The 21,708-nt window shown below is 43.2% G+C and overlaps 2 protein-coding genes across 3 annotated transcripts; both read right to left on the minus strand.

Annotated features, from left to right (window-relative positions):
• Positions 1–292: 292 nt before the first annotated feature.
• On the minus strand, positions 293–8,417 carry LOC107379235 (membrane-spanning 4-domains subfamily A member 4D). Of its 2 annotated transcripts, XM_054740911.2 has the most exons (7): positions 8,096–8,417; positions 7,792–7,902; positions 7,670–7,726; positions 7,487–7,600; positions 7,257–7,361; positions 5,974–6,065; positions 293–626 (listed from the first exon to the last, which is right to left on the minus strand). In XM_054740911.2, the coding sequence occupies exons 1-6, from the start codon at positions 8,231–8,233 to the stop codon at positions 5,994–5,996; spliced, it is 597 nt and encodes a 198-aa protein (XP_054596886.1). In that variant the 5' UTR covers positions 8,234–8,417; the 3' UTR covers positions 293–626; positions 5,974–5,993. The 2 variants fall into 2 exon arrangements, with proteins under 2 accessions (XP_054596886.1, XP_070407937.1); XM_070551836.1 differs by lacking the exon at positions 293–626 and having other exon boundaries at positions 4,600–6,065.
• A 2,533-nt stretch (positions 8,418–10,950) lies between these two features.
• On the minus strand, positions 10,951–20,222 carry LOC107379236 (ankyrin repeat domain-containing protein 34A). Its single transcript, XM_015949900.3, has 2 exons — positions 20,131–20,222; positions 10,951–16,508 (listed from the first exon to the last, which is right to left on the minus strand). Exon 2 carries the CDS (start codon positions 16,423–16,425, stop codon positions 14,824–14,826), a length of 1,602 nt encoding a protein of 533 aa, XP_015805386.1. The 5' UTR covers positions 16,426–16,508; positions 20,131–20,222; the 3' UTR covers positions 10,951–14,823.
• Between the last annotated feature and the right edge of the window lie 1,486 nt (positions 20,223–21,708).

The raw sequence follows: 21,708 nt of genomic DNA on the forward strand, positions 1-21,708 counted from the left end.
CTTTGAGTCAAATGTTCTTCAGAGTGAGAGAGGTGTCTAGTTTCACCTGTGGTTCTGGTTCTGACTAGACTTGCCTGGATTCACTTACCATCTAATAGCGGAGTTTTGATCAGATGATGAAAAGATTGTGAGGTCTTCTGGCTCTAGATCCAGTCTGGTGGTGACCAATCACACTCGTGGATCGACAGAAACATGTTCTCACCACAATAACAAAGGGATCCAGAACTGATCAGAGAGCCAGACTGTGGGGCTGAAGGGTGATGCAAACAGGAAGTAGAGCTTCTCTGTTCACTATTTGATTCACCGTTTTATTGTCATAAGTACAGAAGGAAATGTTTCCTGCACAGTGAAATTCATATTTTTCTGCCCACACTGGATGCCAAAGAATAATCAAGTATAGGGTAAAAGGGTAACATGCAAAAACAATAAATAAGCAAAAGTATAAACTACAGAAGTGACGGTGCATCTATTCATGTCTTGTGGTTGTGGGAAAGGAAGAGTGCGTTTCACGCTCCTGTGCCTCCTGTCCGAAGGTCTGTGTGAACGGTCCACGCTATGAGAAGGAGTCTCTGATGATGGAGGTGGTCCTCCTGTGGACTCTGGTGGTGTGTGCTCTGCAGAAAGGGCTGTGGAAGATCAATAATCTATAATTCTGTTTTTTTAACTAGTGTGATGGTTGTAGCTGCAGCCACACATTTTTGGTAATGCTGATAAAGTATCACCACTATACTTGAATTTTGTTCTCTTGACACACTCGGCGCCATCAGTCTAGTGCTAACAGCTCAGTCCCCTCACATTCCTCTGGCTCTGAAGAGTCTTTTGTTAGTTTATGTGAGGTTTTTGTGTGTTTTACCCCCTTTGTGTATAAAGCAGAAGTTTTGTGCAGAAGACAACAAATATCATAGTAATGTGAAGTTTAAGTAAACAGCTGAATTATGTAACCCTAAAATAATTATTGCTACCAGTACCATCAAACGGACCGGCTAGCATGAGTGATTTGGTTGCAGCCAATGATGAGTTCATGCCAGCCCAACCGCATTCTGTCTCTTGAACTCTGAGGAGTTTTTTAGTGAATAACGACGAGGAAGATGCAGCTTTTCTGTTTGTTTTCAGGTTCAAAAGTCCCAGTGGCTACAGTGACACCAACAATCTAAAGAAAAGACAAGGAATCAGCAAACATCCTTTTTTTTTTTAAATAAAATTACAACGAATTAAGAGTTAATTGGCTAGACCAAGTCAGGCTCAGATGCTAGAGAGAGAGAGAGATGGATCTTGTGTGTGACTGGCCCAATGTAACGTCCAGCAGTGGTCAGTTTTTAGGTACTGTTTGACCGTTCAACATCTGGTCAAAAAGGAGACACGAGACTGCACGTGTTCCCTTTAAATTGGCCTGCCTTCATCCTATCAGCTGGAACTCAGAGCCTCTCTGCAGCTCTGAACACAGATAATGAATTTTCAACAATAATGTTCTCTCCTCATGGTCCATCCTAATCACCCTACAGGATTCTTCATGCCTAACACTCGCAGCTCGGATCAGTTGCTAAATCAAAGAATGACTTCCTAAATTAAATATGAACTTCTAAAACTGATAAGGTAGATAATCATTAAATAAACATTTTTTTATTGCTACTTATAGTAATTATAATGTCATGAAATATTTCATTAATTAACAATTGAAGTTTGAAATTAATGTTATGATTGCAGTGATTGAAATATGTTTCAGCATGTTGATATGACAAGGTCATCACCACTTGCACTCACACAAGATCAAAGTAAGGTTAAGTTAAACTTGTGACACATAAACAGCCTTTACCCCAGATCAGAGCCTCTGGATCAAGGAAGGCATGTTTCTGAGACTCTTGGTAATATTCCTCAAACTTGTCAACCTCTGGTTGGCTACACAAATCATAACATGAGAACATTAAAACTGATCACTCTAGTGATTCATCAGTTCTTGAGAAAGCTTCAGACCGGCCACCTGAAGCAAAAGTCTCTTTAACCCATCAAAGCTTTTGACACGCCGTCAAAACCTTTTTACACCTGCAAAGCTGAAACACAAACAGTTCCTGCAGAACAAGCTGATATTGTTCAGACTCCTTAAGAGTCCGCCAGCCGTGCGATTCCATCCGTCTGTTGTGACCTGGAGACAACTCTAAGACCCGTCTAGTAGCGCCACAGTTTCTTCTACGGACCTCGATGCCTGGAAGTCTGAGGACTTCGACATTCCGGATCTATCGTGAGGATCTTCGAGCGGGTGTATAGACATGACGGATTGCGTCTGATGTGTTTTTGATAATAATCAACTTCATAGCTTAACGCAATTCTTTTACATCCAGAACTCAGCTCTCCTAGATATGGAAGTTCTGACCACATCGCATTCACACATAGGTGTCATACATCACATCTGGCTCCATCCCCGTCTCGTCTCGTCTCTCGTCTCGTCTTCCTCCGCTTATCCGGGTCCGGGTCGCGGGGGCAGCATCCCAACTAGGGAGCTCCAGGCCGTCCTCTCCCCGGCCTTGTCCACCAGCTCCTCCGGCAGGACCCCAAGGCTCCATCCAGTCAGAGTAAATGTTAGTTAACCTGTCATGTTTTAATTGTAAAATTAATTCTTACTTTTATAAACCTGACTGTTTTCTGAATCAAATTGAAGTGTGTACGATCCGCTAATAAACAAAGAATCCTAGAATCTTCTGATAAACACACAAAGACCAAGTAGGGCTGATATTCTATATTTAGATAGAGTATCACAGCTAATTGTGCATAAGTAGAGGTAATATATATATATATATATATATATATATATATATATATATATATATATATATATATATATATATCTTAAAGCACTCAATTTACCAAACCCTGCACCAATCAACAAGCCTCAAATCAGACACTGAATGCAATATTATGCACAGAAAACCAGTGTATGTGATGTCTGCCAAGCTGGGTTCAGATTGTCTCTATTGTCTCTCCTCCTTTTGCTGGGACACTGAGGAGTTCACAATGAGACGGTGAATGAAAATGAATGAAAGAACAAAGAGAAAACATTGCAACATCATGATGATGTCACCCTGCAGTTCCTGCTAAATTTTATTATTGGGTTTCATGGCCAAAGAGGTCATTAAATTATGTTAAATTCAGTTTAAAGAAAAGTTGGGAGGAAGCTTTGGTTTAGTGGTTGATGGTTTTCTTGTTTGCCTTATCTGCCCCACACACAGTTTCCTAAGGAGATGATAAATGTCCCAGGACAAGTTGTTGCAAAGGTTTTTAATGCAGTTAGATGGCTAGTGAAGGAGATCCATCAGCTAGGTAGGCTATCATTAAATCCTAATTCAGCCCACAACCACCAGGTGGAATTATTACTATCATTATTATTATGGTCCACTGGGTTCAAACAAAACAGCAAACCAGGCCAAACATTTCACTTCTTGCTATTTGATGATAATGATATTTAATTGAAAATATTTTTAGGTTATAAAGCTCACTTATTTCAGTTGTTAGTTGAAAAATAATTAAATACTTTTAATTTAACACAATATTGAAATGCAGGAAATTAACCCAACCCTTATTTGCGTATCCATAAGGGAGAGCTGTCACTCAACGAGAATGTGCTCCACTCCCCAGCGTGCACTACGGGGTGACGGTAGAAGAAGTTGCACATTTGCAAGGTAACAACCAAAACCAGTATCGAAGTTATTGATTCCTCTACTGTCTTCTGCTTCTTACTTTTAAAAGATAGATGGAGCTTTGTAATCTAAAAAGGCTCAAAACTGATGAAGACTCTGCAAAGTTTATTTTGGACAGAAATGCTAAGCAACTCATTGTGTTTTAGAGAGTTGTAACCAAAATGTTATTTAACTGAAGAAATAACAGTGCCAATAATTGTATGCTGCATTTCCCAAAGGCAGAGGTGTTACCAAGTCACTGCTTTGCAAGTCACAAGTCTTTCCAGTCAAGTCTCGAGTCAAGTCCAAGTCAACGACAACCAAGTCCAAGTCGAGTCTAAAGTCAATAATGTAGAAGTCCAAGTCAAGTCCAAGTCCATAACTTTGAATTTTCAAGACATAATCAAGTCATCTGTCCAACTTCAATTTAATGGCAACGATAAATACATTTCAGAAATAATTCTTCTTAAAGCTTAATTTGTTTGCTCAAACAAGCAGAAAGTGCAACTGAAACTGGTTCTAAACAAAGTGCTGCTGCATTTAGCAGAACAAGATCAAACCCAGAACGAAGAATCATTTATATTTGTCCATGTTGGGCCACTTTTGTGCTAAAATATCAAATATGCTCAAGTCATCATCAAGCCAACAGATGCAAGTCGATTCAAGTCGCAAGTGATTGGTATTCAAGTCCAAGTCAAGTCATAAGTCTTCATAGATTTTATCAAGTCAAGTCAGAAGTCATTAAAATAACGACTCAAATCTGACTCGAGTACACACCTCTGCTAATATGGCACCAGCTTGAACCCTAACTCAACCTGAATTGAATTAATGTCCGTCTGTACACTTCAAGCCAACTGTGGAAGAGAGGATAACAAAAGGCATTTATCTTTTGTCTATTAGAGCTCAGTGATTATTGTAGCATTCAACTAAATTAGAATAGAACAGAATGTCTTTTATTGTCACAATACACAGGTACATTGAGATTAAAAGCAAGTTCTTCAGTGCAGTCAAACACAAGCAGTCAAAACAATAAATAAACAAATGGTGTGAAGTTGTGCTAAAATGGGTATTGCAGTTATTGTCAAGAGGATATAGATATTGGATAGTCCACAAATTGATAAGCAGAAGGGAGACCTGAAGTCGGATAGTGTTAGTGCATGTGGGAGTTTAAAGTGGTTTAGGCTCTCTGGGGGGAAATCTGCTCTTGAGCCTGTTTGTCCTGGTTGTGATGCACCTGTAGCGCCTCCCAGAGAGCAATAGGTTAAACAAGTCACATCCTTGATGATGTTTTTGCTCTGCTGAGGCAGCAAGAGGTGTAAATATCCATCAGGGAGGGTAGGGGGCAGCCGGTGATCTTTTGTGCTGCCTTCACAACCTTCTGAAGCTTCTCCCTGTCTGTCACGGTGCAGCTGCCGTACCCTACTGTGATGCAATAGGTCAGCAGGTTGTCAGTGGATGAGTGGTGGAAGGTCAGTTGCAGGTTAGAGTCCATGTTGTGCTTCCTGAGGACCCTCAGGAAGTGTAGCTGCTGCTGAGCCTTTTTGAGGACAGCTGTGATGTTGTTTGTCCAGGAGATGTCAGCAGAGATGATCACGCCAAGAAACCAGAATGTGTGGAGCGGGTCCTTACATTCCCCATTGATGAAAAGGGGGGCTAATTCTGTACTGTGCCTCCTGAAATCTGTGATGATCTCTTTAGTTTTCTTGATGTTCAAACTTCAACTTCAGCTTCAGGACCTCCTCTCTGTAATCTGCCTCATCAGCCTTTTGGATGAGTCCTACCACTGTGGTGTCATCAGCAACCTTAACAACAAGGTTGCTGTTGTGGGCTGGACTGCAGTCGTGGGTGTACAGACAGTTGAGCTGGGGGCTCGGCACACAGCCTTGTGGGGAGCCGGTGTTCATTGTGCGAGTTCAGGAGAGGTGGGGTCAGAGTCTGGAGTCAGTTGGTAAGAAAGTCCTTTTTCCAGTCGCATGTGAGAGGGGCAAGTCTGATGGCGACCAGTTTGTCGATGAGAATGTCAGGAATGATTGTGTTAAAAGCTGAGATGTAATCCACAAAGAGCATCCGGAGGTACCTCTGCTGCTGCTCCAGGTGGCTCAGCACAAGTAGAGGGCTACAGTGATGGAGTCTTCTTTGGAGCGGTATGCAAACTCGTAAGGATCAAAGTCCCGGGGGAGATAGTCTGATGTGCTGGCGAACTACTTTCTCAAAGCACTTCATGATTACCGGATTTGTGCAACAATAATAATAAAAAACTCATTTTACAGGGAATGATGACTTGTATGACACCAGCAGAACAAACCTTAGATGGGGGTGGAGCCACTATGGTGAATATGGGGGCGGAGCCTGTTCGGAAGTATTTCCATGCAGCTGTCCAACAATGGTGAGGCTCGGCTGCAGACACAAAGATCAGAGATTTGATTTAGACACCAGCAGCTCGCTGATCAGTTCCTTAGGTGTGATTGGTCTGATTAATGATTACTGAGTTAGTTGATTGTTTCGTGCTACTCAGTCACAGGTAATGCAGATCGTCATGAGTCACACAGGGAGGTGAGGATGCAGAGATGCAGCCTGCTGGTTGTCTGACAGCTCCATGGTTAACAACAAGCAACATTATGACCAATTACATGTACACATCCTTGGTTACCGTAGCAGCCATCAGTGAGTGGCCTCTATCTGGCAGTAAGTGGACTTTGTCCTTCAAATTGTTGGAAGTAGAAAATATGTCAAAGATCCAACTTGCTGGGTCAGAACATATTAAAGAAAAGGGTCACTGAAGGAAGTTCTGACCCTGTGGTACCAAACTCAAAGATTTTCAAAATGGTTCCATATTTGGTTGAGTCCAATTCATTTTATTTAGACAGAACCAGTTCACAACTAACATCATCCAGTTCCTGAGCCAGATTCATAAGCATTGAGCATCCCAGTTCCACTCTGAACAAATAACAACAATAATAATACTAATAATAATACATCAAACTTATACAGTGCTTTTTAAGACACTCAAAGACATATTCATGCACTCTCACATTCACACACTGCCAGTGATGGTAAGCTACTTTGTAGCCACAGCTGCCCTGCAGCAGTCTGACAGAGGCGAGGTTGCCATTTGGCACCATCGGCCCCTCTGACCACCACCAACACAGGCAAGTTGTGTGTCTTGCCCAAGGACACAACAGCAGAATACCCCTGGCAGGAGCTGGAATCAATGACCTTCCGATCATGAGGCAACCCGCTCTACCTCCTGAGCTACTGCTGCCCCAAACAAAGCAGAACTTGTTCTGTAAAATTTGGCCATCAGGGTTGTTATAGAATGTCTAAAAATGCATTTTGATATATTTTATATTTTATTCTTTTGAACCTAGTAATTAAGAATGAATTGTATCAGTTATTAGATCAATTATAGATCACATTGTTTTTATGATATATTAAATGTAACAGAAGATGTTAAATCTATTAAAAATGAATTATTACATTTTTTTACTTTTAAAATGGTGTAAAAAGAAACAGTTCCTATTACTGGCATTTTGTTGCTGCAACAGGCCCCGAGTAAACATCTGTGCGCTCAGGTGTGTGTGTACCAACCTGCAGCGTGCATGAGTTTCTGCAACAGCCTTGTGCAACAAAACTTGACAAGATAAACTCCAAGAAGGGTAATAATGGTGACATGAACAGGAGCCCTGTATAAGACTGAAAGAGGAAACACAATTAAATTATTCTTTGTGGTTAAAGTCTTTGATTGGGGTAGGAACGTGTCTTCTGGAGATACCTAGAATCTCCTGGGGCAACGTCCAAAACAAAAACTTAAGTCTCACCTTATCTGTAAAAGGATCTGTGTTGTTGTTTAATACGATCCACACAAAGTAGAGGATGAAAGTGATGAGGGAGAGCACTGCAGCAGCAACATTTATCCTGAGAGCTGCTCTCACCTGCATGACAAAGACGGGTCAGCACACCTGTCGTGTTCATAAGGGATGCAACAGTGGAGAGTTACTGACCAGAGAGCTTTCTGCTGTCCAACCAGCAGCCATTGTAGAACATCCAGCAGCAATAAACTGTAAGAAACAAAGGTTGAGAGACCAGGAAACAGAATAATGGAGGAGCTTGTGAAGCCACTTACGATCAGCGGAGCCCAGACAAACACATAAGACTCAGAAACCAGAGATTCAAACTGAGTTGCCAAGAAGGACCCAAGTCCAATTAAGACCAAAGCAACGATGATCTGTGCTGCCTGTAGAACAGATGGTGAAACAGACTAAGACGAGAATCGTTGACCACAAACAAAAACATCATCAGAACACTCATTGGGGGGGCAGGAGCCCTGACATCAGCCTTGATCGCTTTTTATCCACTTCAAATCATCAACAAGTGTAAGCTTAGTAATGACCTCACTATAAACCAGCTGATGATGACAAGAGTCTCACCCCGATACACAAAGGAACTTGTCGGCTGCAAGTATTTCCCTGGCTTGTCCCATCGGGTGAAGGTAAAGCATAGTTTATTCTTCTTGGAATGTGTGCCACCACTATCAAGTTGTCTGTTGCTGATGAAGAGATTGACATGTTCGATGTGAGAAGAGAAGAGTAGCGGCAGAATCTCAGAGTTGCTTCCTGATCGGTCCGATGCCACGGTTTCTCCTCTAAATCAGCTCCAGTAGCAGATGGCAGCAGGTGGCACAACCAGCATCCGGCTGTTTCTAAAGGAGGAACTGGTTATCAGTTTGTGTTTTTCACATTATGTGAGCTACGTCACTTAATGTCTTTTCCAGTAAATGTCTGCCCCAGATTAAATCCCGCCTTCAGCCCTGCCTGCATCGACTCTGCGCCGTGGCAACAGAGGACTGATGCCAGATGCCCCTTTGTTAATTGGATCATGTGGGCAATCATTTCTAGAATAATGGGCTTTGTGCAAGAGATAAGCATCATTTACAATTATGAATCTATACACATTTATATTAGTTTATGCAGGATGAATATGAAGTGTTGTAGTGCAGAGGACAATAGCAGGAAACAGCCATAGTGTCAAAAAATGCGTGCGTGATGGGGTAAGCCAGCTGGGGGCGGAACCTTAAACCAGATCACCAGGGGAAGCCTGAGAGTGAAATCCTTGGTTCTAGACCAATATTGCCTCAAGGCTTTTGTAAACACATTTAATGAAAAAAGCTGTACAGGAAAGGAGGTGGTCACAGACTCCACCCTTAGATACAGAAAGAGCTAGACACTTTCATGATGTTAAATGGGGTGTTGGTCCTTGTACAACCCAAAATTTCCTTGATCCATTATGTTGTTAAAAAACCTGCTCTAGAGATTAGCTTTTTAGACATAAACATAAAAAATATATGCACACTGAATTTATCAAAATCCCCACCTTGATCCCTCCAGTAAAGATCATCAACAAAACAGTTGAGTTGTAAAGAAATCACATCAGCGTATGCACTCTTGTCAGGAACTTTGCACTTTGCACCTGTTTTCATGAGTGTTTTATTGAGCCAATTCTTACATTTTCAAAGCTCTTATCTCATCTTCTTCCAATCATATCAGGATGGATATGCAGAAGGACACCACCTAAAACTGATAAACTGAGGAAATTGTCCCATCACTCTTGTAGACTCCAGCAAGAGAGGACTCTAATAACTAGTGTTACCTTTTTATACATATATAACTGCTGACTTTGCAACAAATGTCCCTTCAGGATAATAAAGTTTAACTTCAATTTATACACACACACACACACACACACACACACACACACATATATATATATATATATATATATATATATATATATATATATATATATATATATATATATATATATATATCACAAATAATTTATTATGTGTATTTTAACACACCATGCGCAGGTAGAATAAGTGTGTGTGTGTGTGTGTGTGTGTGTGTGTGTGTGTGTGTGTGTGTGTGTGTGTGTGTGTGTGTGTGTGTGTGTGCATCCTTGGATGTAATAACTGGTTGAACCTCCTTTGGCAGCAAAACCTTCAATCAAATGTTTCCTGTAGTTGCAGATCAGACCTAAACAACGTTCAGGAATAATTCTTGACCATTCTTCTTTACACAACTATTTCAGTATGGCAATATTCTTGGGATGCCTGGTGTGTCTGAGGTCTGAGGTCAGGATTCTGACTGGGACACTCCATAAGGTGCATTTTCTGTTGTTGATTTACTTCTATGCGTTGGGTTGTTGTCCTGTTGCATCAACCATCTTCTGCTGAGCTTCAGCTGGTAAACAGATGGCCATAAGTTATCCTGCAAAATGTCTTGATACATTTGAGATGTCATTTTTCCTTCAATGTCAACAATCAGCTCAGGCCCTGATGCAGCAAAGCAGCCCCAAACCATGATGCCCTCACCACCATGCATCACAGTTGGGATGAGGTTTTGGTGTTGCTGTGCTGTGCCTGTTCTTCTCCACACATAGTGTTGTGTGGTTCTTCCAAACAACTCAACTTTGATTTCATCTGGCCAGCTTCCTGTGGAACATCCAGGTGTTCTTTTGCAAACTTGCCAAGCAACAATGTTTTTTTTTGGACAGCAGCGGCTTCCTCCGTGGTGTCCTCCTGTATACATATCGTAGATTTGCCAACAGAGATGTTAGCATATGCCCAAGATTTTTGTAAGTCTTAGCTGACACTCTAGTGTTCTTCTTCACCTCACTGAGTATTCTGCGCTGTGCTCATGCAGTCATGTTTACAGAACGGTCACTCCTAGAGAGAGTAGCAACAAAGCTGAATTTTCTCCATTTATAGACAATTTGACCTACCGTGGACTGATGAACATCAAAGCTTTTGGACAAATTTGTCTAGATTAAGACACTTTCCAACAGGTCCTGTTGAAATGATCAACAAAATCTCAATCTTGTGTCAGTGGTTCAAAACTAGAATGAAGATTGGGTGGCTGGCCTGGTTCAACGGTGGTTTTGTGAAGTTGTGATTTAAAAGTGATCTGAAGATGGTCTGAAGGTGATTTCAGGGTAGTGTGATGGTGGTGCATTGGTGATTCAAAGGTGGTCTTGGGGTCTCTCTGGCATGATCTTGATCAATGAGGGCAGGGTTAGGTTTGAGCTTTATGATTAGGGACTAGCAGACTAAGTTAGGATTAGGGGAGTAATTAGAAGTACATGCAAAACTGGGGCAGGGATGAAGGTACAGCTTGGGATTTAAGGGGTTTAGTATTAGTTTTAGGGTTTGGGTTGAGAGCAGAGTTAGGATTAGGGATAGAGATTAGGGTTAGGATTGGGGAGATAATACAGAATGCAGTCTAAGTGAACTTTATCAATAATTTATTAACAACAAACTTTTATAAACTTCTGAAACATCAAGTGATGAGACGAAGCTTGGTCTGGACCGGTTCTCTACCCTTGAAATGTCCTGCAGCATCCGACAGTGTTGGATGATTCACACAAAGGACAGCAGAATCTTTGTGCAGCATATTTACAATCTCAGCCGGCTTCATCTTCAACCATCTGCTCAAGTTCTTTGGGATTTCTAAAACAATAAGCCGACGTTTGATTAAACTTCATCTCAACAGAAAATATACAGAAACTTGCTCAGCACTGGGCTGGAAGAGACGAGGCTGTCAGGTTGTTTTCACCTGTGTGTGTGTGTGTGTGTGTGTGTGTGTGTGTGTGTGTGTGTGTGTGTGTGTGTGTGTGTGTGTGTGTGTGTGTGTGTGTGTGTGTGTGTGTGTGTGTGTTAGGGCTGTCACAATAATCGCAAGAACAATATATCGCGATATTAAGAAACCCACCGCGCTGCATGACGTGCCACCGCAATTACCGCACTTGATTAAATCTCGCGACAGCGCATGCTGAGAGGTAAAGTCCGCGCTGATCGAGGAGATAGTAGGGCACTTTATTTTATTTCTGTTAGATGTTGCAGCCAAATTTCCATTTCAAAGTTAAACCTCCTGAATGTTGTTTTTAAATTCAGTCAGAGAATGCCGTTACTGCCCTTTGATCTGCATTCAATAAAGTGTTAAAAATGGCCATGTATTTTTTTCTAACATTTTTTAAATGTGTAAGCACAATGTTTCAAAGGAAATATTGCCATGAGTTTAGTAATTAACAAACAAATTTGCTAAGTACATAAATAAAAACGAGGTGCAATAATATCGCATATCGCAATATTGAGCTGCCCTGACTCACCGCAGGGGGAATTCCTCAATCGCGACAGCCCTAGTGTGTGTGTGTGTGTGTGTGTGTGTGTGTGTGTGTGTGTGTGTGTGTGTGTGTGTGTGTGTGTGTGTGTGTGTGTGTGTGTGTGTGTGTGTGTGTGTGTGTGTGTGTGTGTGTGTGTGTGTGTGTGTGCAGACAGCACAGCAGATAGCTCCATTCAGAGCTTTGAAAACAAAAAACTCAAAAATGAACAATGAGCGATGAACCAAAACTGCAGCACAATGTTCATCAGAAGATCTATGGAAACAACCTCAGTGCAAATTGTGCATTTGTAAACATCAAACAAGTCATCTAATGTCTCTTTACACCTGTGTCAGACTGAACAAATGAGGAGTCTACAGGAACTACGTGGAGCACCCTGTTGTTCATCAGAGAGGAAACAAGAAGAGCTGCAACAACACAATCAAATTACAAGTTTACAGAGATGGGAATTGTGGTATCAACAAGTCATCTCCATGTCATGTTTTTGTTCTTCTCAGCAACAAAACTAGGTGATTTCAATCAGCACAGTGAATGAACCTGGTTCAGTTGCTGAGCAGAACAAAAACACGACATGGAGAGGACTTGTTGAAGCCACAATTCCCATCTCTGCAAGTTTCTCCCATAAAAACACATCATGGTCTACGTTTGAGCTTAGTCTTTTGGATCCTGGTTGGGTCTGGCTGAATCTAGGTTAGGTCTAGGTTCAGTCTTTGGGTCCAAAAAAGGTCTGGCTTGGGTCTGGGGCCTAAAATCACAGAACCACCCTGTTATTTCAGATCAGCAGACACAATCCTTATTACATGAGGACTTTAGAAGTCTCTACTCATTTGTTTTTGATAAGAAACATTCAAGAGGTCTGAATTTGACCAAAAGGAACCTTCAGCTGGTTCACACCAACAAACACAGCTCCAACCTAAGAGGTTGTTGTCTTGTTGCTCATAACAGCGAGCCTAGAAATCTAGACAGACAGCAGCCGAAGCAAACTTATTTTGCTCTGCAAATCGGTATAGCCACGCTCCTTATGAGCTTCAGCAGGTCTACCATTGGCCTGAGCAGTTTTGTGTTATGACAATCGCAGCGCTCTATCAGTTTGGTGGGCCAATCGCAGCGCTCTATCAGTTTGGTGGGCCAATCGCAGCGCTCTATCAGTTTGGTGGGCCAATCGCAGCGCTCTATTGGTTTGGTGGGCCAATCGCAGCGCTCTATCAGTTTGGTGGGCCAATCGCAGCGCTCTATCGGTTTGGTGGGCCAATCGCAGCGCTCTATCGGTTTGGTGGGCCAATTGCAGCGCTCTATCGGTTTGGTGGGCCAATTGCAGTGCTCTATCGGTTTGGTGGGCCAATTGCAGTGCTCTATCGGTTTGGTGGGCCAATTGCAGTGCTCTATCGGTTTGGTGGGCCAATCGAAGTGCTCTATCGGTTTGGTGGGCCAATCGCAGCGTTCTATTGGTTTGGTGGGCCAATCACAGCGCTCTATTGGTTTGGTGGGCCAATCACAGCACCCTATCAGTTTAGAGGGCCAAATTTAGCAGGGAGCCTAAGTCACACCCATCTACTTCCGGACCATGGGTCCCTGGAAGAACGAATAAATGAATGCAAGTCAATGGGGATAAAAACACTATTTTCTAATCCCGTTTGTTATGTACCATGGATTTTACATATGATGTCCGCGAAGGAATTTGAAAGACATTCTGATGCCAAGAAAATGCTTATTTTCAAACGGGGGCAAAATAGTTTTTAGGTTTTGTGAAAATATGTCCAGGAATACAATTGACATCACTGAACCAGAAGCGGAGAAAGCAACAAGGAAAAATGGCAGTAAGTTTAGGAAGTGTTGATTCCTTTGTCCATGGCAAGCGCATAAAACTTGCCATGTGATAAGCAGCTATGCTAGGGGGGAGGAGATTATGTGGTGACGTTATGTTTTTGACGTGGCGACATCTGACTGGCGTGGTCAAATCACACATCATTGATTTTCATTTGAATTGAATTGTATGTGTGATTCAGGGCGTAAGGCAAAGTGGATTAGAAAATTGCTCTTCTAGCTCCTTTGAGTTGCGTTCATTTTTAGTTCTTCCGGGGACCCATGAGCCGACCGGGAAGAGAGGAGTCTTTGGCTCTCTATTGGTTTGGGCTGGATGATGCAAAAGAGAAAAACAACAGAGATGATGGCGGCTTCTTTGAAGCGGCTTTGGCATCAGCTTTGGACTATTTAGACTTGGGCTTTTCTTTGAGTCAGATAGAGGTACTTTAGTCCTTTATTTAGAAAACGGACAAATTTGCATGTTCTTTGACAGTGTTTGGTGGACTGCCCCGTTGAATGACATCCGAACGTCACGTTTCTTGTGCAATAGCATGTGGAGACAGCTTGAAATAATACCGTAGATACCGCCCCACGACTGAGCGCCGTCAGACTATATTCACATATACAGGATGGCTAATAACAGGCTATGACCACAGCAACATGTTGAAAAGGATCTCCTGAACTTCTTAAGCAGATTTAATTGCTATTATTATTTTTTATTGTTATTATTATTATTATTATTATTAAGGGAGAGAAGATGTGTGTTTTACAGAATAATTTTGTGGTTTTGAAATGCAGCTAATGATGAATTATCTACAAGAGATATAACATATTACTTTACTTTATTTCAAATATTTAAATGATTATTCAAAGTTTAGGTTTAGGTACCAAGATGGTTCCTGCTCTGAGCAGCTGTTAGCTTCATTCCTCATGGGTACATTTCTCTCTGGTTCTCTGAATTGAGGTTTCTGCTGGGAAATGTCCCTTTAGCAAGGACCACACAGGACAAAAAGGCCTGTTCCCATCAGGTGATTTGTATCTGAACTTTGTTGGTGCAGCTCTCCTCAGACACCAAAACCTGGTGTTAATATGACTCCATCAGTGATCTGATTCACAGTAAATATCCACCCTAACAAATAAATTGCAGCTACCCAGCATGCTTTGCACACTAAAATCATCAATCCCCATTGGACTCAACAACTTTCTCAGCGAGAATCTCCTGGAAGGTTGAAAGCTGCTTCATCTGCTCTGTCTGCATTGAGTGTCTTCTCATCAGTTTCTTCTTCATCTTGACCTCAGGACCCCGTTTGGGTGATGTTGGGGCCATTGGAACCAGGATTTTGTGTCCTAGGTGCACTGGAGAGGTGGGCTTTCCATTTCCACGGATATCAGGGATGGGTCTTTGGGGGTTAATGTTGAGTGGTGGCAAGAAGCCGGGTCTGGTGTGGGAGATGTGGTCCAGTAGCAGGGTCCCAGAACCTCGACGTTCCAGGAGACCTGGGGGACGCCTGCGCATGGCAATGGGAGAGACAGAGTTGGGGATGTTCTCCAAAGACTCCCTGGATGAGCTGGTAACAAGAGACAAAGGGGAGGCGTTGTATCTTCTGCGATCCACGGACATCCTTCCAGAGTCTGGTGATCCTGGGATGGACTCTGGACAGAGGTGGGTGTCTGACTCATAATGCTCCATTCGGGTGAGTTTGGGGTGAGCCAGAACTCGGGTTGGTACTGCCCCAGGCCCCCCAGCATTTTCTTGGGGCTCTGGAGCGGTGTTTCTTCTGTACAGGATCTGGTGCTGCTGAACCTTGTCAGCCCATAGGGTAGCAGAAAGCCCAGCACAATCTTCAGAGCAGGACCGATCAATGAGTTTGGGGGAACAAGGGTCATGGGTCTCAATGCTGTGTCTCCGTGACAACAGGGGTCTCACTGGCTCTGAGATGGACAGACCATTCATCTCTGTGGTCGTCCTGCTCAAATCACTGCTGTTTTCCTCTTCCAGACCTTTTTCCAACCGATCCGGAGGAACCCCGCTCAGAACTGAGGGTGCCACCAGGCCCCAAGGCTCTGAGTTCAGTCTCTTCAGCAGCTTGCGAGGAGGGGGCCTCTTTTCACCTGGAGGTCGAGCGGAAGGTAGGGGTAATGCTGAAGTAAGTGCAAAGCTGAAGATACCCTCCTCATCATTGCTCTTGTCTCCTGCAGGTGAGGAGGTGCCAATCTCCACCTCTGAGGGCGACATGCATGCAGGAGACAGTTTGTCCACAATGCCTGGGGAGGGAGGCGAGTTCAGGTATTGTTTAGTCTTCTTGGTGCCGGACGGAGACGTGTCAGTGGTGATGATGATCACCTCTTTGCCTTTGGCCTTGCAGGCATCAAGGAGCACCTGTAGAGTATCACGTTCTCCTGTATTGATGGCGTGGACGAGGGCGGAGGCACCCGAGTAGTCTTTCAGACTTGGATCAGCTCCGTTTTCTAACAAGAGTGACACCACTTCCTTTCCTGCCTGCTCAGCACAGGCGTGCATTAGTGCCGTACGCCCAGTCTTATCAGGAATGTTGGGATCAGCACCTTTCTCCAACAGGTACCGGACCATCCTCTGCCGGGTTTGTGAGTCGTCATAGGTTGCCAAGCAGGCAGCAGAGATGGGCGTTTCTCCACGCTCATTGCCTTCATTGATGTAGGCTCCGCCCTCCAGCAGCAGGCGTGCAAGCCGCAGCTTTCCCTGGAAGACAGCTTTGAGGAGAGCATTTCCCTCAGTCTGAAGGGGTCCTCCATCTCCCATGATCCTTTGGCTCTCCTCAGATCTCCAGGCAACTGGAAGCTCACTCAGTATTGACTGTCCATCCTCATAATATGTCACATGACCTGCAGGCAAAAAAACACCAAAGTCAGTTTGGTCTGAGAGCAATGCTGCCATGATGAGAAACCTTTATTATATAGCGCTTCTCAAGAAAAAAATCTCAAGGTGCTCTACAGGCACAATCAAAATATTTACAAACATAAACATGGTTTAAGAATGTAATCATAATAATCAGGCTTAGGGGGACAAACTTCCAGAGTCTGGGGGCCACAGCAACAAAATATCAACTTTGGTCTTTAGCCTGGTGCGCTGCACAACTAGTAGGCTTTGGTCACTGAACCTCAGGGACCTTCTGGGGGTGTAGGGACTGAGAAGATCACCAATCTATAATGGTGGTTGTCCATGTAAGGCCCTAAAGACCAGAACCAGGATCTTGAAATGAACCCTGAAGTTAACCGGCAGCCTGAGGAGGAATAGGGTGATGTGGGTGTGTTTGGAGGATGTGGTTAGAAGCTGAGCACAGGCATCCTAAACCGCCTGTAGACGGTTCAGGAAGGCATTTCTCAGACAAGTGAAAAGAGAGTTGCAGTAGTCTAAGCGTGAGGAGATGACGGTGTGAATAACTGTCTCAAGTTCACAGCGGGACAAAATGGGACTCAGCTTAGCAATGTTCCTGAGATGGAAGAAGGAAGCGCAAACAAGAGAACTGACATGAGAATCCAGGGTGAGAGCTGGGTCAAAGGTCACACCAAGATTTCTAACAGAAGGTTTGATGTGAGAAGAAAGCTGACCAAGAGAGTCTCTGACTTTGGGAACCAGCTTGTCTGGGGCACAGATGAGGATCAAAGTTTCATCGTTCAGCTGTAGAAAGTTCCCAGCCATCCAGGTTTTAATAGAGTCTAAGCAGGTGTGTAGCAGCTGCAGCTTAGACATCTCAAGGGGCTTAAAGGTGATGTATAGTTGGATGTCATATACGAAAAGATGGTAGGAGATTCCTTTAGAGCTCAGCATATGCTGGAAAGGGGGCAGAAAAAGGAGGAACAATAGAGGCCCCAGCACAGAAACTTGTGGGACACCTTTGGTGAGGGAGGTGGTGGAAGACCAAAACTTGGAAACTATTGTAGATGTCATGATCATCGAGAGCAGCCATGAGTTGTTAAGCCACAACCTTTTCCAAGATCTAGATGTTTGGTGTAGCTTGGAAATGGGTCTGAAGCTGCTATTTAGAGATGGATTAAGAAGATTGGGCTTTTTAAGAAGGGTAGGGGGTAAAGCATTCCTAAGATAAGCAGGGACCAGCCAGAAAGCAGAGAAACTTGCATTATTGTGCTGCCAAACTGCCTGGATGGTCTCCTTCTCTACCTTGAGTGAAGAGAATCAGGTGGAACAAATCTTCAAGGTTATTTGGGTGAGCCAGGTACCTATAAAGTGACGGACCTGCCCCTTTGTCTTGGTTAGGAACACAGTGCAAGCTGAGACAACAGCAAATGTCAAAGCTCCAAATTGATTGTACAAAATCAAGCCCTCTACAAGCTTGTGAAAGACAGCCGGTAAGCCACATTGCCTTGCTCGTTTGTTAAACATTGCAGTGGAAGATGGACTGGAAAACAGACTCTTTGCTCCTGTTGATTTGTTTGGTGTAATTTGTAATGTGACTATTTGTTTATCAAAGGAGGCAGAAATAAATATGAAAGTTTAACTAAACTGGGCACTAAATTTAAGAATATCTCTCTCTCTCTCTCTCTCTCTCTCTCTCTCTCTCTCTCTCTCTCTATATATATATATATATATATATATATATATATATATATATATATATATATATATATATAGATAGATATATAGATATATAGATATAGATATATATTTGACCTGTTTAATTAAATGAAACCAGTGGAAAAAATTTTTGGCTAAAATACTTGGTTAAAAACTTAGAAAATACACCAGTTGTTTTATGTTGATAAAAAACCGTGCATGGTAGTCGTGTTAAAACTTATGTGATGGTGAAATCAGTCTTTTGTATTTAAAATTTTGTCATTTTTTAGCATAAATTTATATAAAACTTGTTAGCCCAAATACTGTTTAATTTAGCAAAAATATTCAGACATTGATTATTTGATTTAAAATGCTAATAAGTTGGAAAATGTGTACGTAAACATGTAAGAACCTTTTCATTAATTGTGGCAGAGAATTTAAAATTGAATGTGAAATTTTTTGTATGTTTTATTTGCCTGTCAATTTAAAATATGTATTTGTTTTCTCTTTTAAGGTTTTCACCTGTTACTGTTACTGCCTGAAGGAAAAGTTAAATAAAAGAAAATCAGCTGATCCTACGGCTGTTTCTTGAGTGGAATCCAGTTTACATCTTCACATTGAGGGTCCATTCCTTTCAAGTGGGGAATTGTACAAGAACATCACACAATACTTGACAGTTATGGAGAGCACACACGAGCCGATCGACGTAAAATTTGCTCTCATTTAAAAAACAAGGCTTAATCAAACAGTGACAGCATGCCACTGACCAATAATTTTTATGTCTGGGGTCACTGTTTTTTGTTCTTTATTTGCTGATCAATTTCAACAAATGTTCGTACCAAGGTTGACCAGCAGGGGCGCTGCTGCTGCAGGGAAGGCTTTTACTTTGTTCTTAAACTCGTCTTTCATTAAGGAAACCTAATTAAATCTCATACAGAGTTGTTTATCAACAAACACACTGGAATATCATTAAATAAGTGATTTTTTTATTTAATAAGGGAATTGAATTTTTAATATATATATTTTTGGATCAGAGAGAGACTGATGATAAACACTGTTGCTCTAAAAGCAGAACCCACAGATCCTCCCTCACTCTGGGTTTACAGTGAGAACGGAACATCAGCTCCTTTTTATCCAGCCCAGCAGATGCTGTTCTTGCAGCAACTGAAGACGTTTACCAAAACCCATGGTTATCTGTTTTTGAGTTCAACTCCATATGCATGCGCTACCCCCTTTCTGCTGAGGACAGGAGCAGACTGCACTGCAGAGAGTCAAGGTGGTCGGCTGGTACCCGCCTCCACTCAGGACCTCCACACCTCCAGGACCAGGAAGTGGGCAGATGAGATCCCTCTCATGCTGGACGTGATCAGTTCCAGCCAGGTGTCCCTTCTGCCATCACAGGACAGAAGCTTTTTCACCTAACCCCACCTGAGCATCCAGAAATCAGAACCGTGCTGCTCCCGTCACGCGACAGCCTGGTATGAAAATTCACCTGTCAGTCACGTGTCACTAGATGATGATGTTGAAGATGGCCTGTGGAGGAATGCAGTATCACGTATCGACGTCACTCCCCCAATCTGACGCACGCACTTTCTATATTTACATCCCGGCTGCGCGCGTGAGTGCGCGTGATCTAACTGTGCCAGCGCGCACACACCTTCAGAGAAGATTAACCGAATGGATGTTTCTACATCATTCTCCTCCTCGTCATCTTCATCACCATCATTGCCATCGGCAGCTCCAGCAGCTTCATCAAGCATGTGGCGAAGTCTAAGCGTGTACGAGCACCGTAACACAGGCGCGCACCCGGCCTTAAAAAGCCGACAAGCAGAATGGTGTGAAGGAGGAAGGAAGAGCCGCGGACATGGTGATGATGATGATTGTGATGGTGGTGGTGTTGGAATATGAAAGAGGGAGATACGTTTCTCTTACCGCCGCTTAAGTGTCAGACTCTCCTCCTCATCAGCCGCCGACTGTAGCCTACCGACTGAGTGGCGGAGGCGCTGCGCGACCCCCCCCCCCCCCCCCCATCCTTAATTAACCCGTAAAGCTCACGCTCAACGGATCAATGCAGTCAGACCAGCTGATCAGCTCCCGATCAGTCATCATGATACTGCAGTAACTATGGTAACAGTCCACTTCCTGTTGTCTATCTGCAGCAACTTTCCATCAGAGCTTCAGATAAATCCAATAAACACTCAGAACAGCTTTCTGACCCAGTTCAGTTCATTTAAACAGAACCAGTTCACATTTGGTCCAGTTGTCATTAAACTCTGATGAAATCAGGTTTGTTACTAAAGGGAAGCGGGCAGATTGAATCAAATCTCCATCAGCAGGAGGCTGAATCAGGATGGATCAACTGAGCCATGAATGAAGCTAGAGCGACTGCCAAATCCTCAGTGCTTATCCTGCTCGACTTATTGGCTGCAGTTGACACCATCAACCATGGCTTCCTTTTGTCCACACTCTCTAGCATGGGCGTTACAGAGAAAGCACACACCTGGTTTGAATCGTACCTCACAGGACGATCATTCAGGGTATCTTGGCTTGGACAATCCTCTACCGTGCACCATCTTGCCACAGGAGTACCCCAGGGCTCTGTACTAGGACTTCTTCTCTTTGCCATATACACCACCTCACTGGGTGAGATCATTCGATCACATGGCTTCTCCTACCACTGCTATGCAGACGACACCCAGCTCTATCTGTCATTTCCACCGGACGACCACACTGTCTCTGCACGAATATCAAACTGTCTCTCTGACATATCAAAATGGATGAAATCCCACCATCTCCAACTAAACCTCTATAAAACTGAACTACTTGTCATCCCAGCAAAACCATCCATACAGCACAATATCTCAATCCAAAATGACTTCCTATCTCTGACTCCTTCAAAGGCAGTTTGAAATCTGGGTGTTGTGATTGATGAGCACCTGACCTTTAAAGATCATGTTGCCTCTGTTGCTCGTTCATGCCGCTTTGTGCTGTATAACATACGAAAGATCAGACCATACCTAACACAACATGCCACCCAGCTCCTGGTGCAATCTACTGTCATCTCCCACCTTGATTACTGCAATGCCCTTCTAACTGGTCTTCCAGCCTGTACTGTGAAACCTCTTCAAATGGTCCAGAACGCAGTGGTGCGTCTGGTCTTCAATCAGCCCAAAAGAGCACACGTCACCCCTCTGTTCATTGAGCTCCACTGGCTACCGCTAGCTGCACGCATCAAATTCAAATTGCTAACACTAGCATACAAAGTCCGAGATGGTACGGCTCCCATCTACCTGAATCCTCTTGCAAAGGCTTACGTCTTGGCCCGGCCGCTACGGTCATCACAGGATCGTCGGCTAGCAGTGCCTACACCACGCTCAGGACAATCCAGACTCTTCTCATGCATCGTTCCACAAATGTGGAATGACCTACCAAGCACTACCAGAACAGGGGCTTCCTTTTCAATTTTCAAGAAACTCCCGAAGACCCTGCTCTTCAGAGCATCTTCTAAAC

This window comes from Nothobranchius furzeri, chromosome 5 (genome assembly GCF_043380555.1).
Source record: "Nothobranchius furzeri strain GRZ-AD chromosome 5, NfurGRZ-RIMD1, whole genome shotgun sequence".
Classification (NCBI taxonomy): domain Eukaryota; kingdom Metazoa; phylum Chordata; class Actinopteri; order Cyprinodontiformes; family Nothobranchiidae; genus Nothobranchius; species Nothobranchius furzeri.

What these genes read in the sequence shown, in the direction of transcription:
- LOC107379235 (XM_054740911.2), bottom strand. Translation starts at nt 8,233, where the DNA reads ATGTCAATCTCTTCATCAGCAACAGACAACTTGATAGTGGTGGCACAC. An exon ending in AAGTTCCTTTGTGTATCGGG is followed by an intron (nt 7,903 to 8,095) that starts GTGAGACTCTTG and finishes TCTGTTCTACAG; the next exon opens with GCAGCACAGATCATCGTTGC. An exon ending in TTGTCTGGGCTCCGCTGATC is followed by an intron (nt 7,727 to 7,791) that starts GTAAGTGGCTTC and finishes TGTTTCTTACAG; the next exon opens with TTTATTGCTGCTGGATGTTC.
- LOC107379236 (XM_015949900.3), bottom strand. Translation starts at nt 16,425, where the DNA reads ATGGGAGATGGAGGACCCCTTCAGACTGAGGGAAATGCTCTCCTCAAA.